Genomic DNA, 13,207 nt, shown 5'->3' on the forward strand with positions numbered 1-13,207 from the left:
TTGACCACATCACTACCTCAGGCGTGCATTATTTTCTAATATTCAGCAGCTCGTTATCAATTATTTCTTAAATAAAATTCTTACAAACATATTTTTGGTTAATTGTTTTCTTCACCATTAACACTACGAGGCTGATGAATGCTCGATTCTGTCTGAATGATGATCATTCTAAGGTGTGCCGTTATTTTAAGATAAATGCACAGCTAAAGTAGTTCCGGCAGGTTTTGAGCACATTACTGCTCCGTATCATTATGCTGAATGAGTTTTTCACAGCTACAACAGTCAAAAAATTACATCAAAACACAACAGAAGATGTGGAAGAAACTAGGAGCAGTCTGAAAACAAAAACCCAACAAATATCTCAAATGTAGTATCTTTAGATGTGGTATACGTAGAATAATTGACTCCAGACCATTGAATTATTAGTAAGTAATACATGTTTTGGTCACATCACAACCACAGGTGTGCATTATTTTTCTAATTATTCAACAGCTCTTCATAAGTCATACAGGATTTACAAACAAGCGTGACACGTCTTATTTCTTGTCTTCCAGGAGCTGGAGTTTGCTAATCTGACCGCTGTCCTTCACTGCATCCACTCGTTCATCGCTGCCAAAGTGGCCACGGTGGATCCGGTTTTCGTCAGCAATCAAAGTCTCACGCAGAAGTACATGTGCAGCAGCTAGAAACATCCGTGTGTGACCAACAATCTGATTTTATGCACAATAATATCTATGGATATATCCGGTTCTTGTTATTTTTGTACGGATCTTGTAAATTCAGAGCGACGTTCGACTTTGAGTAGATGCTATTTTGACATGCGTTGAGTTCTGGTTTCTTTTCTTACCTACTAATACGATCGCTCATGTGCTTAAACTGATTATGTAGCAAAGCAGATTTTGACACACGGCATTATTAAGTTGATGCATGAGCTGCATTTGACAATTTACAGGGCAAAACGGGTGAAACTCTGAGACTTTCAGCTGTAAAAATCAACCAAACTATACGCCTTTGTCTTCTTTTGCCCTTTTGTTTTCTATTTAACGCCTCAAACTTGGTCATTCAGCATAATAGCAAGTCGCACACTGGATTTTTTAAAGTCACTTCTGATGGTTTTCTCCATTTGAATTCGAGTGCTAATGTAACACTAATTTGATACGTGTTATTATGAAGTAGTGGTTTGATTAACAGTATGCTAGGCAGTCTCGCTGTCCTCCAAAATGGGAATTTCCTTCAAATCAAGATTGATCTGCTGTTCTGTTTAGTTCGATGTTATTCCAGTTCTTTTACAAATAAAGAAACGATTAGTTCACTGCTGATGGAAAATAACATGATCCTTCTGTGGCATCGTTATTTCTCTAGCGCTTTTACAATGTAGATTGTGTCAAAGCAGCTGAACATAGAAGTTCTATTGTACTGAAAGTGCGTCAGTCCAGTTTTCAGAGTTCAGTTTAGTTTAGTTCAGTGTGGTTTAATTTACACTGCTGAAAGTCCAAACACTGAAGAGCAAATCCATCAATGCACAGCTCCACAAGTCCCAAACCAAGCAAGCCAGTGGCGACAGCGGCGGAACAAACTTTACCAATTGACCTTCAAGAGTTCACACTTAGCTGAGGATTGATAATAAAGCTAGTTTGGCGTGCTGTCCTGGGAGAGAGCCCTGAGCTTATAAGATCCACGAGCCCTGGGCTCCCTCCCGTTGCAAGGCGAGAGGGGAGTTTGAGCTCAGGTAGATCTCGATGATTCTGGGGAGGATGAAAAACAGATTAACATAAGCGTAGACGCTATTCAAATTAAAATGTCCTTTAGGAAGTGTTCCCGGCTCTGGTAGTCCTAATGAATGCAACCTAACAATCCTTTTTGATTTGGATTTGGATTTCAAAAGCATTTTTGGCTCCAAATGCAAATGTTAACATAAAAAAAAGGTGAATTTACCTGTTTTTGGTTACTTACAATGACTAACAGTTCAATTCAATTCCTCTTTATTTCTATAGCGCTTTTACAATGTAGATTGTGTCAAAGCAGCTGAACACAGAAGTTCTAGTAAACTGAAAGTGTGTCAGTCTTGTTTTCAGAGTTGAATTTCAGTTCAGTGTGGTTTAATTTACACTGCTGAAAATCCATCAATGCACAGCTCCACAACTCTGAAACCAAGCAAGCCAGTGGCGACAGCAGAGGAACAGACTTCACCAATTGACCAAAGTGAAGAAAAAAAACCTCGAGAGAAACCAGGCTCAGTTGGGCTCGACCATTTCTCCTCTGGCCAATCTTCATGTGCAGAGCTGCAGACTAGGCAGAGAATGCTGGACATCCATCATGCTGCAGGGGTGAGTAGGTCACCGGTGGATGTTCAGGCTGGGCCACAAGATCAATGTGAAGACTCTTCTGTCACTGGGGTCTTACAGGAATCAGCTCTCAACTCCTCCACAGCATCTGCTCAGGATACGGCCTGGTCCAGGATTATGAGATCTCGGGATGATGAAAAACAGGCTAACATGAGCGTAGATGCAATTCAAATTATAATGTCTTATGGGATGTGTTTCCGGCTCCGGTTGTCTGAATTAATGCAGCCTAACAATCCAAAAGCATTTGTGGCTTCTTATGCTAATGTTTGCATGTAAAAAAGGTAAACTTACCTGGAATTTACCTGGTTTTTGGTTATTTACGTTGAGTGACAGTTCAAAATGACCACTGCCGCGGAACAGAGGGATTATGAAAATGTGTTTAGGTGTAACAGCGGTTTGACAAAATGCTGCCAGAGGACACAAAGGGATGAGATGCCAACGGACAGAAATGTAGAGTACCTGCTACTTGTGAATGAAGATGAATTAACGAATTAAAACTTTATAATTACTTCAATAATCATTAAAAACGTGTTGTTAAGCTTTATTATTGTTGTAAACTTAAGTGTAATGAGGATTCATTTTAGAAATTTAAACAAAAGAAAAAAAGTACAAACAAACATATGCAAATACATAAGGGTGTCACAATCTTCCAAATCCTCGATTCAATTACATTTTCGATTCTAAAGGCACGATTCGATTCGATTTTCGATTATGAATAATTAATTTATTAATGACCAATTAATTATTTGTAGCCTACCGTTTAAACTACCTGACCTGCATGGTCTTTGTTTTAGGCATAAACAAATCATACAGTAAATGAATAAAGGCAAGATACACACATAATTACCACCTGTCAATCACTTTTTCTGTGGGACTCGTGAATAGGCAGTGATCTGTGTCGTTATAATAGCAGGGCTCGAAATTGCGACCATTTTGGTCGCATATGCGCCCGAAATTTTATCTATGCGACCATAAAATATTTTTGGGAGCATTTCTGCGAGTGCTTAAAATTGTTGTGTGCGACCAGTTTTTACTGCAAAATGTTCACCACATGCGCGGATTCGGGAGACATTCACGCAGAATTCATCTCTAAGCTCTTTGTTTGCACTTGGAACGGGAAACGCAGCGCTCAGGAATGGTTTTAAACAGTTGTCATGTCGTCTTGCTGCAGTAAACAAATCCAAGTCCGTAATGCTTGCCCCGGCTTCGCGCTCTTCTTATTGGCCCACTGCTCTAGCACTGAACGCGAATGATTGGTTAATATCAGCTGTCAATCAGTCAGTCAGCGCCATCTGGCTTCGGATGACAGAGAGCTGCTACCGCGGAAAACTAAAGCGCTAAAGATGAGATTGAAGATAACGCGGACAGATTTAGTTTTAGAAACCATCTAGTTACAAATAATGACACATCTTACTAGTGATCATGTGCTGAATGTTAATCCACCATCTACACTTTTCCAAGAGTAGAAGACTTCTGTTGGCTTCAAGTCCGCTATAAAAAGTCTGTGGGATGGAGTTTTCAGGTAACTGTTTGCCACATCTAGCACGAGAGCTTCTGTTTAATCCTTCATATAATTGCCAGATGCTCTCCGCCGTGCAAGGGGCAGCTATATGTCAAATTTAACATCACGTACACCATCACAAACGGGCTTACACTGAGTAAATCAATATCGCTAACTTACTCATGAAAAGACCGGTATGGCTATTAACATGACGTATGCATACAATAAGGTACAATATGTGTCAAAAGCATCAGTGCAATATCAGACAGCACTTGTGAGAACAGCACAGTTAACGTTATACCGTTCAGATCGTAACAGATTTATTCAAGCAGTGCGTGCAGGGCCGGTGAGCGCTCCGTGCTTTGGTCACTCAGTTATGTTATAAAAATCTATTTTCTTGTGATCACGGGATTTCGTTGAGACATATTTTCCTCACGCACGCATATTTATATTATTATTTTTTTGCTTGTTAGTTTGATTAGTGTTGATTTCAAATACAATAAATCTGTTTGTATAAAACTTGTAGTAACGGTGCTCATAATTGGTTGGTGCGACTAAATTTTGGCTGATGCGCCTAACTTTTTAAAGTTAGGAGCACCGGTGCTACCAAGCAAAAAGGTTAATTTCGAGCCCTGAATAGCGTTGGTAAAAAAGACGCACAACCAACAGGAACCAGCCAACAGTATCTGAGGTGTTCGCTAAAATGACTAAGTACAAGTGAGTGAAAGATTGAAGCAGACTACTGATCCTCTGACTGCCTGGACCGAGCGCATGGCTGTGTGTGTGTCTGTGTCTGTGTGTGTGTGTGTCAGAGGTGGAGAGGAAGGAGGGCTGCTCAGAAATGCTACACGCCACTGTGGATGTCAAATCATTGTCGTTCTAAAATGCCATTTAAAAACAAAGACAGTGTAAACAGCGTCTGAGTGTGTACTTTTCGCGAGCGGATTTGCAACGGGGGCGGGCGGAGGATCGCGATGCCGGTGTTGTCTATCGGACGAACCCTAATATGTACATAGCAGAGCTTGCAAAACTGTGTTTTTTGTCGACAACACGAACGTTGTCAACATAACTCACTGGAAATCCAAAATGCTTCCACACCGGCGACTTCATTGAAAGAGGAGAGGGTTTAAGTTCTGTCGACGGGTCTCCTGTATCTGCAGTACAACAAGCACTTCAACAAGCCTGTTTTTTCCCGCTTGGCAAGCCAAGCTGACGTGACATGGGGGCGTGGCAGCATCGACGATTCTATTTTTTGATTCGATAATCGAAATTGAGCATAAATTTCGATCGATTTCGATTAAAAATCGAAATCGTGACACCCCTACAAATACATAAACAAATAAATAAATAAATAAAGCTGTGTTTTAGCCTAAATATAGAGTTATTTGTTATTTTAAAGTGATAGGGCAGATGATAAATAAGCTTTTTCATTTACAATTTCAAGGTGGCACGGTGGCTCATTGGGTTGCACTATCGCCTCACAGCAAGAAGGTCGCTAGTTCAAGTCCAGGCTAGGTCAGTTGGCATTTCGATGTGGAGTTTGCATGGTCTCCCCGTGTTTGCGTGAGTTTCCTCCGGGTGCTCCGGTTTCCCCCAGAGTCCAAACCACACCTGTCAACCCTCCCGTTTTTCCTGGGATTATCCCGTATTTTACAGTTCTATCCCGCTATCGTCCTGTATATTTATTTAGGCATGAAAACACTTTGAAATAAATATAAAAGTGGTGGGATTACCTTTCCTTTTCATTACAGGTGCCGTCTCCCCTCCTATGCAATCCTCAACACAGTCATACAGCGGTGCGTGACTGTCAGCTGACGCGCTCCATAGTAATAAATAGACGCTATTTCCCAAACGGATTCTGTACACGCGATTTAAAGCAGAGTGAAAGTCTGGGTTTTGGGTGCGTGTTTGAACAGACATATACACTTAATTAATTATAATAACATCTAAAGATGTCGATCTTGCTGGTGTTTTTTTTTTTTTTTCAAACACAGTCAAATGCTTTTATTATAATGTTAGATGTGTGTGTTTTTAAAGTGACACCTTCTATTTAATGTAATCAAACGAAAAATCCAAATAAATGAGAGATTCATTTGCTGCTCTTTAATCAGAATGTGTAGGCTATACAGTGAAGAAATGATCAGTGAGATTTGATAACTTCATCTTATTTATTTATAATAGCTTTTAAGTTTAATAAGCTATTTGTTTGCTAATGCATTTGCTGCTAATGTTTATTATTTATATTATTATAAATTTAATAATAATATTTAATTTAATATAATTTAATAATAATATTTTTTAATTTAATTGTATTTATCAATGTATATTATTTATATTATTATTTTTATGTATATTATTTTTATTATTATAAATTTTTTTGTAAATAATAAAACATATTTCTGACCATTTAAGTGTTTTTTTTTACAATAAAACAGCTCCAGATGAACATATTTAGTAATTTGGGGATTTATTTATTTATTTTTTTGGGGTTTTCACATCCCAAAGTTGACAGTCCAAATACATGCGCTTATAGGGGAATTGATTAACTGAACTGATTGTAGTGTGTGTGTGAATGTGAGTGTGTAAGGTTATTTCTTAGTACTAGGTTGCAGCTGGAAGGGCATCCACTGTGTAAAACCTGTGCTGGAATAGTTGGCGGTTCATTCCGCTGTGGGATATAAATAAGGGACTAAGCTGAAGAAAATATGAATAAATTAACGAATTTGTTAATAAAAATTTACTTTTTCCTTTTATGTCTTAAAGGTGCAGTAGGTGATCTGCCAAAAAGCTAACCGCTTAGCATATTATCTTTGGACGGCGGGGAGGGACAGTGATTCAAAGCCACACCCCCTGAAATCGCGAGCGCTCGCACCGCGTCACAACAGCCGACAGACAACCCACTAGTTCAGTGCCAGCAACGTGCAGGAATTACATTTATTACTGAGCTACACTTACATGCTATTTCAGAGTGAATATTCAGAGTAGCGGTAAACAGTATAGGAGGGCTGTCAGTGTTCAAAAATGACCCAATGTGAATATAAAAGCAACTTCAGCTCAGTAAAGCAGGCTAGGCGGAATAGCGCTATTTACTGGTGTTTTGTTGTTAAAATGAATATAAATCTACATTATCGATGCTGTAAAAGGACCTTATGAAACTGAAAATAATCACGTCAATCTTTCACCGGGAGATTTCAGTGGCTGAACAACACGTCTGTGCATGTGAGTTATTCATAACAGAACACAATCTAACATAAGCTTAGCCTGACTAAAACAGTTTTAACACAGAACATTACCTGTCTGACAGTAATACTTCAGCCATGGTGTCGTCCTTTCTCCAGCGTGCTAAAGTAACTCCAATATTGATTCAGCATTTGATTTCTCCCGGTCTGTCTCGTGACCGCGCGGCCGCTTATGCAGACAGGCACGCGCGAATGGCGGATCTGCGTGAACAGATGCGCAGAAGACCGAATCTACATTTGATGACAGACAGACTGAGCTGCTTATCAGAATTATGAGAGATGTCGGTCCGACTCTATTTAATTGGATGAACATTTTTTAGTTTTATGCTTTACCCTAATTATAAAAATACATATAAACACATTTAGATCATTTACTGTAATCATTACTATTGGACTGTGAAGAGACTTTCAACCAGCACAACAAAAAATGCTTCTGAAGACAATCACCTACTGCACCTTTAATTATTGTACATAAATATGAATAATTAAATAGGCCTAAATAATTATTCATTTAAAGACAAAACCAGTGAAACACAGAGGTCCAGCGAAGGGTCTAAAGGGCTCTAAAGTTTAATACAACTGCTGCAGGATGTAAATGAACTCCTTTCAAGTTTATTTTTGATAATGTAGCTTGTTAATTTAAGTTGTAAGGATGTTCTCCTTCAAACTATAATTATGTTTTTAAAAAACGTTTTAAAATATTAATAGCCCAGTGTGTTTAATGTGTTTTCATTTCAACTTCATGTGCGTGTGAACTACAATGTGCGCATGAAAAAAGGAAAATGCAGTCAAAAGCTAATTTATCAAACATACATAGATAAGACTTAATAATACATTTTATAATAAAATTAAACATGCATATCTGTAAATATATCTACAAGTATAATGTCATCTAGAGTTTACACGCTTTACACAATTTATTTATTTATCTTTGGTTTATTTAAACACGTTCAAATCAATCCTTAACACAGTAATTATATTATGTTATATTATTTTATATTGTGTTATATTATATTATGTTATATTATATTATATTTGATTTTATAAATCATTAATTTTCTTTTTAGCTTAGTCTCTTTATTAATCAGGGGTTGCCACAGCGGAATGAACTGCCAACTAATACAGCATATGTTTTACACTGCGGATACCCTTCCAGCTGCAACCCAGTACTGGGAATCCCCCATACACTCTCATTCATTCACGCATACTCCACGGACAATTTAGCTTACCCAGTTCCTGTATAGCGCATGTGTTTGGACTGTGGAGGAAACTGGAGCACTCGGAGGAAACCCACGCCAATACGAGGGGAACATGCAAACTCCACTCAGAAATGCCAACTGACCTAGCCGAGGCTTAAACCAGCGACCTTCTTGCTGTGAGGCGATTGTGCTGCCCACCGCACTATTGTGAAACCCTTATTATATCATTCATTTTCCTTCGACTTAGTTCCTTTATTCATCAGAGGTGGCCACTGTGGAATGAACCGCCAACTATTCCAGTATATGTTTTACACAGCGGATGCCCTTCCAGCCAAAACCCAGTACTGGGAAACACCCATACACACTCATTTTCACACACACACACACACACTACAGACAATTTAGTTTATCCAATTCCCCTACAGCGCATGTGTTGGACTGTAGTGGAAACCCACGCCAACACGGGGAGAACATGCAAACTTCATTCAGAGATGCCAACTGACCCAGCCAGGACTCGAACCAGTGAACTCGAACACAGTGCTAACCACTGAGCCACCCCGATGATTTTGTTTTCATTTTGTTGTTTTTGCTCGGTTCAGACTGATGCCAAAGCAAAATATAAAATAATCTGTAAAGAAAATAAAGCCTTCATTTCCAGATGACTCATTATTTTTTACACATGCAATCAATCTGAACAGAACATAAGGGGTAATTACCAGCAACCACGCTGCGATGAATCAATGATTGTCATCTTATTTGGGTTAATTTAATTTGCAAGTTTATAACCTTGAATCAGAACAATAATTTATCATAGTCCTATTAATATTCATGGCACGTCGTGAATGCAGCGGTTATGATATAGTCTCACAGCCTATAGTTCCCGACTATAACAGAAGTCTCTGCTTTATCGATATATTCATTCATTCATTTTCTTTTCGGCTTAGTCCTTTTATTAATCAGGGGTCGCCACAGTGGAATGAACCACCGACTTATCGAGCATATGTTTCACACAGCAGATACCTATCCAGCTGTAACCCATCACTGGGAAACATCCATACACACTCATTTATATACACTACGGACAATTTAGTTTACCCACCCACACCAACATGAGGAGAACATGCAAACTCCACACAGAAAAGCCAACTGACACAGCCGGGACTTGAACCAGTGACTTTCTTGCTGTGAGGCGATTGTGCTACCCACTGAGCCACCGTGACACCCCATATAAAATTTAATTTCCTTTATTTTCTGTCTTGAATATAGACAAATAATGATCGTTCCCTAAGGTAGGGGTAGCCTGTGACCCCCAAAATAACAGTGTCAGTGACAATGTCAGTCATTTTTCTTGAAGGTGGTTATAAATAGACATATGTTGTACACACAACAATTAGCTTATTTAAACACGAGCATCAAATCAAATCAGGCCTTTATTTGTCACATACACTTTCATATAGTGAATTTGAATCTCCCCTCCCGACCGTACACAAACATCACAATTTTCAGGGGAAGACAGGTCACAGGAGGTAGCATTTAGGCAAGTAAGATACATCAGGAGGGTTAGGCAAAAAAACACCCTCTAACCCTGATCTTGATTACAGCAAAGTGAGACAGGGAGAAAAACAGCCCAATTCAGCACAAGAAAACCCACAGACAAGACACAACGTTGACAAATGGGATGGGAACAGGGGATATGGATATCGTCCGATGAGTGCTGGCAGCCGCCTGGTTCTGCAGCTGTAACGGAGGCCAGCTAGTAAGTGCTGTGCAGGTAAACCTCAGACCTCTAAAGGTGCTCTAGCGACAGACGCTAGAGGCTATGGTCTTTACCCTCCTTGGTAGAGCAACCGACTCCCATGCGGAAGGTCGCCGGTTCGATCACAGCTCGGAGCGGGTTGGGTGGTGTAGGACAGGCGGGGTTACACAGCCATGGAGGCGCCTGTCGCAGACTGCCTACCCCCTCCAGTGGGTGAAAGCACACGAAGGCGTTTGGATGAGGTGATCTGAGGTGATTGTTTATCTGTGGTTGTGAATGTGTGTGTGTAAGTGAGTGAGCCTGTAGAGTCCAACAGGTGTCCTTGACAGGGAGCAGGAATTTCAGAGCATCTCTATTTCTTGGTATCCAGGAGAGTTGTTTTTCTCCAGCCGAGGCCGTCTGGCAGGACAAAAGAAAATAGGGAGCCGAAAGAGTAGGAGAATACTTTAACTTTTGGTCTATATCTGCCAATTTCACTGATATTTATTGTCCATCACTCGTCTCCAGATCTGGCCAAATCTTGTTGCAGAGCGCTAATTTCACTCCGATGTGTTCCAGTTTGCGGTCTAGGACCATAGACTGAGCATTTGTGACTCTACCCATCAGCGTTTCAATCAAGCCGGCCTGTCTGGTGGGGATTTGAGCAGCACTGACCGCTTTCATCAGTCGTCGATACCCCGGGCCCCGCATAAGCCCATCAGCAGAAACCCTGTTATCAAAGTTCTGAATAGGTAAATATCTACAATATCCTCCGAGACAGAGCAGCCAGGCACACGACGTGCCACTTCTCCCGCCCGCCCATCACGTATCTAGCTGCAAACGTCCCTGCAGGACAAGTGGGCTCTCCCGAGCCAAAACTTCTTGTCGAGAAGATGGTGTCAATTGCATTCAGAGACCAGTAGATCAAATCCATAATTCCCTATTTGTTTGGATAGCAAGGCACAGAGAGCCTCAGAGTTGGAATAAGACGAAGACAAGAGGAGCCAGCAAGGAGAGATATGGGACGGAGTGGGAGGAAATGCGTCCGGCTTCGCCAAAAGCCAAGGAGAGAATATTGACAACACAAAAAGTGCAACAGTCAATCATATCACTTTTATAGTAATTTATTAATTACGGCACCGGGTCCGCAATGTCATTTACTTCCTCATTCTTTAAATTGGAAAGGTCTGTACTGGCCCAATACCCTCATAAGTGGTTCCATTTTGTCATCAGTTTAAATGAAATAACTTCTGCATAGATAATGAGAGACATTTTTCTTTTTTCCTATGATTACTGACATGTGCAGGAACCACCAAAATTAATTACAGCAACCTAAACCACACTCTCGGAAATAAAAGTATGTGAGCTGTCACTGGGGTGGTACCTTTTCAAAAGGTACAAAATTGTACCTAAAATGTCCTTATTAATACCTTAAGGGTACATATTAGTACTTTAAAAGTACAAAAGTGTTCCTTTTAATTTTTTTAGATACTAATATAAACTTTTGAGATACCAATTTGGACCCTTTAAGTACAAATGTGTACTTTTTGAGAAGGTACCACCCCAGGGACAATTCAATTCAGCTTTATTTGTATAGCGCTTTTACAATGTAGATTGTGTCAAAGCAGCTTCACATGAATGGTCATAGTAACTGGAACAGTGTGGTTCAGTAACTGGAACAGTGTGGTTCAGGTTTTAGTGTATAAGTTCAGTTCAGTTCAGTTTAGCTCAGTTCAGTGTGATTTAATCATTACTGAGAGTTCAAACACTGAAGAGCAAATTTATCGATGCGTAGCTCTACCAGTCCTGAACCATGCGAGGCAGTGGCGACAGCGGAGAGGGAAAAAAAACTTCACCTGATGGGAGTGAAGAAAAAAAACCTTGAGAGAACCAGACTCAGTTGGGCACGACCATTTTAATTTCTCCGCTGGCCAAAAGTCTTGTGCAGAACTTCATTCGCCGTGGTTTATGCTGGAAGATGGCCTCAATGAAGACTCGTCTGTCCCTGGAGCGTCGCTGGAATCAGACTCATGTTCTCCACTCCCCACGACCATCAGCGCAGCAGCAGCTCAGGATATGGCCTGGTCCCGGATATGGAATCCTTGGGATCATCACGTCGCTGGTCTTGGATCCAATCAGTGACTCCGCCTAATCTGAGGACCTCGGGATGAGTATCCCCAGGTGAAAATAGAGAATAAAGAGAATAATTAGCGTAGCTGCTGTTCATAGTGTATATAAGCAAGATGTAGAAGCCAGTGTAGGACAGCTCACATACTTTTAGTTCTAACAGTGCAAAAGCTAAAAGGTACACTTCCAAATTTGAGTTTACAAAAAAAAAAGCACTTTTTTTTTTTTTTGGAGGGGTTTATTATAACACAGACAACATATACTATTATTTTAATCACTTTCAACAATGTTTTATGAAAGTTCATAGGATTTTCTTTACAATGATACCAAACTTTTGTGTTTACATCTCTGAATGTGGATTTAGGAAGCTTATGAATTTGGGTAGGCAAAATCCAGGCAGAAAGCCCAAAATAGTACTTAACTACTTATTTTTAATGTGTTAGAGTGCCATAAATTCAATTCAATTCAGCTTTATTTGTATAGCGCAGGGGTGGCCAACCCTGTTCCTGGAGAGCCACCTTCCTGCAGATTTCAGTTGCAGCCCATATCAAACACACCTGCTTGTAATTATCAAGTGGTGTTCAGGTCTTAATTAATTGGTTCAGGTGTGTTTGATATGGGTTGCAACTGAAATCTGCAGGAAGGTGGCTCTCCAGGAACAGGGTTGGCCACCCCTGATATAGCGCTTTTATAATGTAGATGGTGTCAAAGCAGCTTCACATAAATGGTCATAGTAACTGGATCAGGTTAGTTCAGTTTTTAGTGTTTAAGTTCAGTTCAGTTTAGCTCAGTTCAGTGTGGTTTAAAGTTTTACTGAGAGTCTGAACACTGAAGAGCAAATTCATCGATCCGTAGCTCTACAGATCCTGAACCATGCAAGCCAGTGGTAACAGTGGAGAGGGAAAAAAAACTTCACCGATAGGAGAGTGAAGAAAAAAAACCTAGAGAGAAACCAGACTCAGTTGGGCACGACCATTTTAATTTCTCCGCTGGCCAAAAGTCTTGTGCAGAGCTGCAGTCTTAGCAGTGGAGGCTGGAAGTTGGATTCAGCGAAGACTCGT

The 13,207-nt window shown here is 40.2% G+C and overlaps 1 protein-coding gene across 8 annotated transcripts in view; it reads left to right on the top strand.

The window, feature by feature from the left end:
- The window catches only part of sntg2 (syntrophin, gamma 2), a 200,894-nt gene extending 199,568 nt beyond the window's left edge, over positions 1-1,326 (top strand). For 7 of the 8 annotated variants that reach the window (XM_073927412.1, XM_073927413.1, XM_073927416.1 and 4 more), the window contains one exon: positions 555-1,326. In XM_073927412.1, the coding sequence (XP_073783513.1) occupies positions 555-686 (132 nt within the window). In that variant the 3' untranslated portion in view covers positions 687-1,326. 8 annotated transcript variants of the gene reach the window in all.
- Positions 1,327-13,207: the final 11,881 nt, after the last annotated feature.

Source organism: Danio rerio, chromosome 17 (assembly GCF_049306965.1).
Source record: "Danio rerio strain Tuebingen ecotype United States chromosome 17, GRCz12tu, whole genome shotgun sequence".
NCBI classification, from domain to species: domain Eukaryota; kingdom Metazoa; phylum Chordata; class Actinopteri; order Cypriniformes; family Danionidae; genus Danio; species Danio rerio.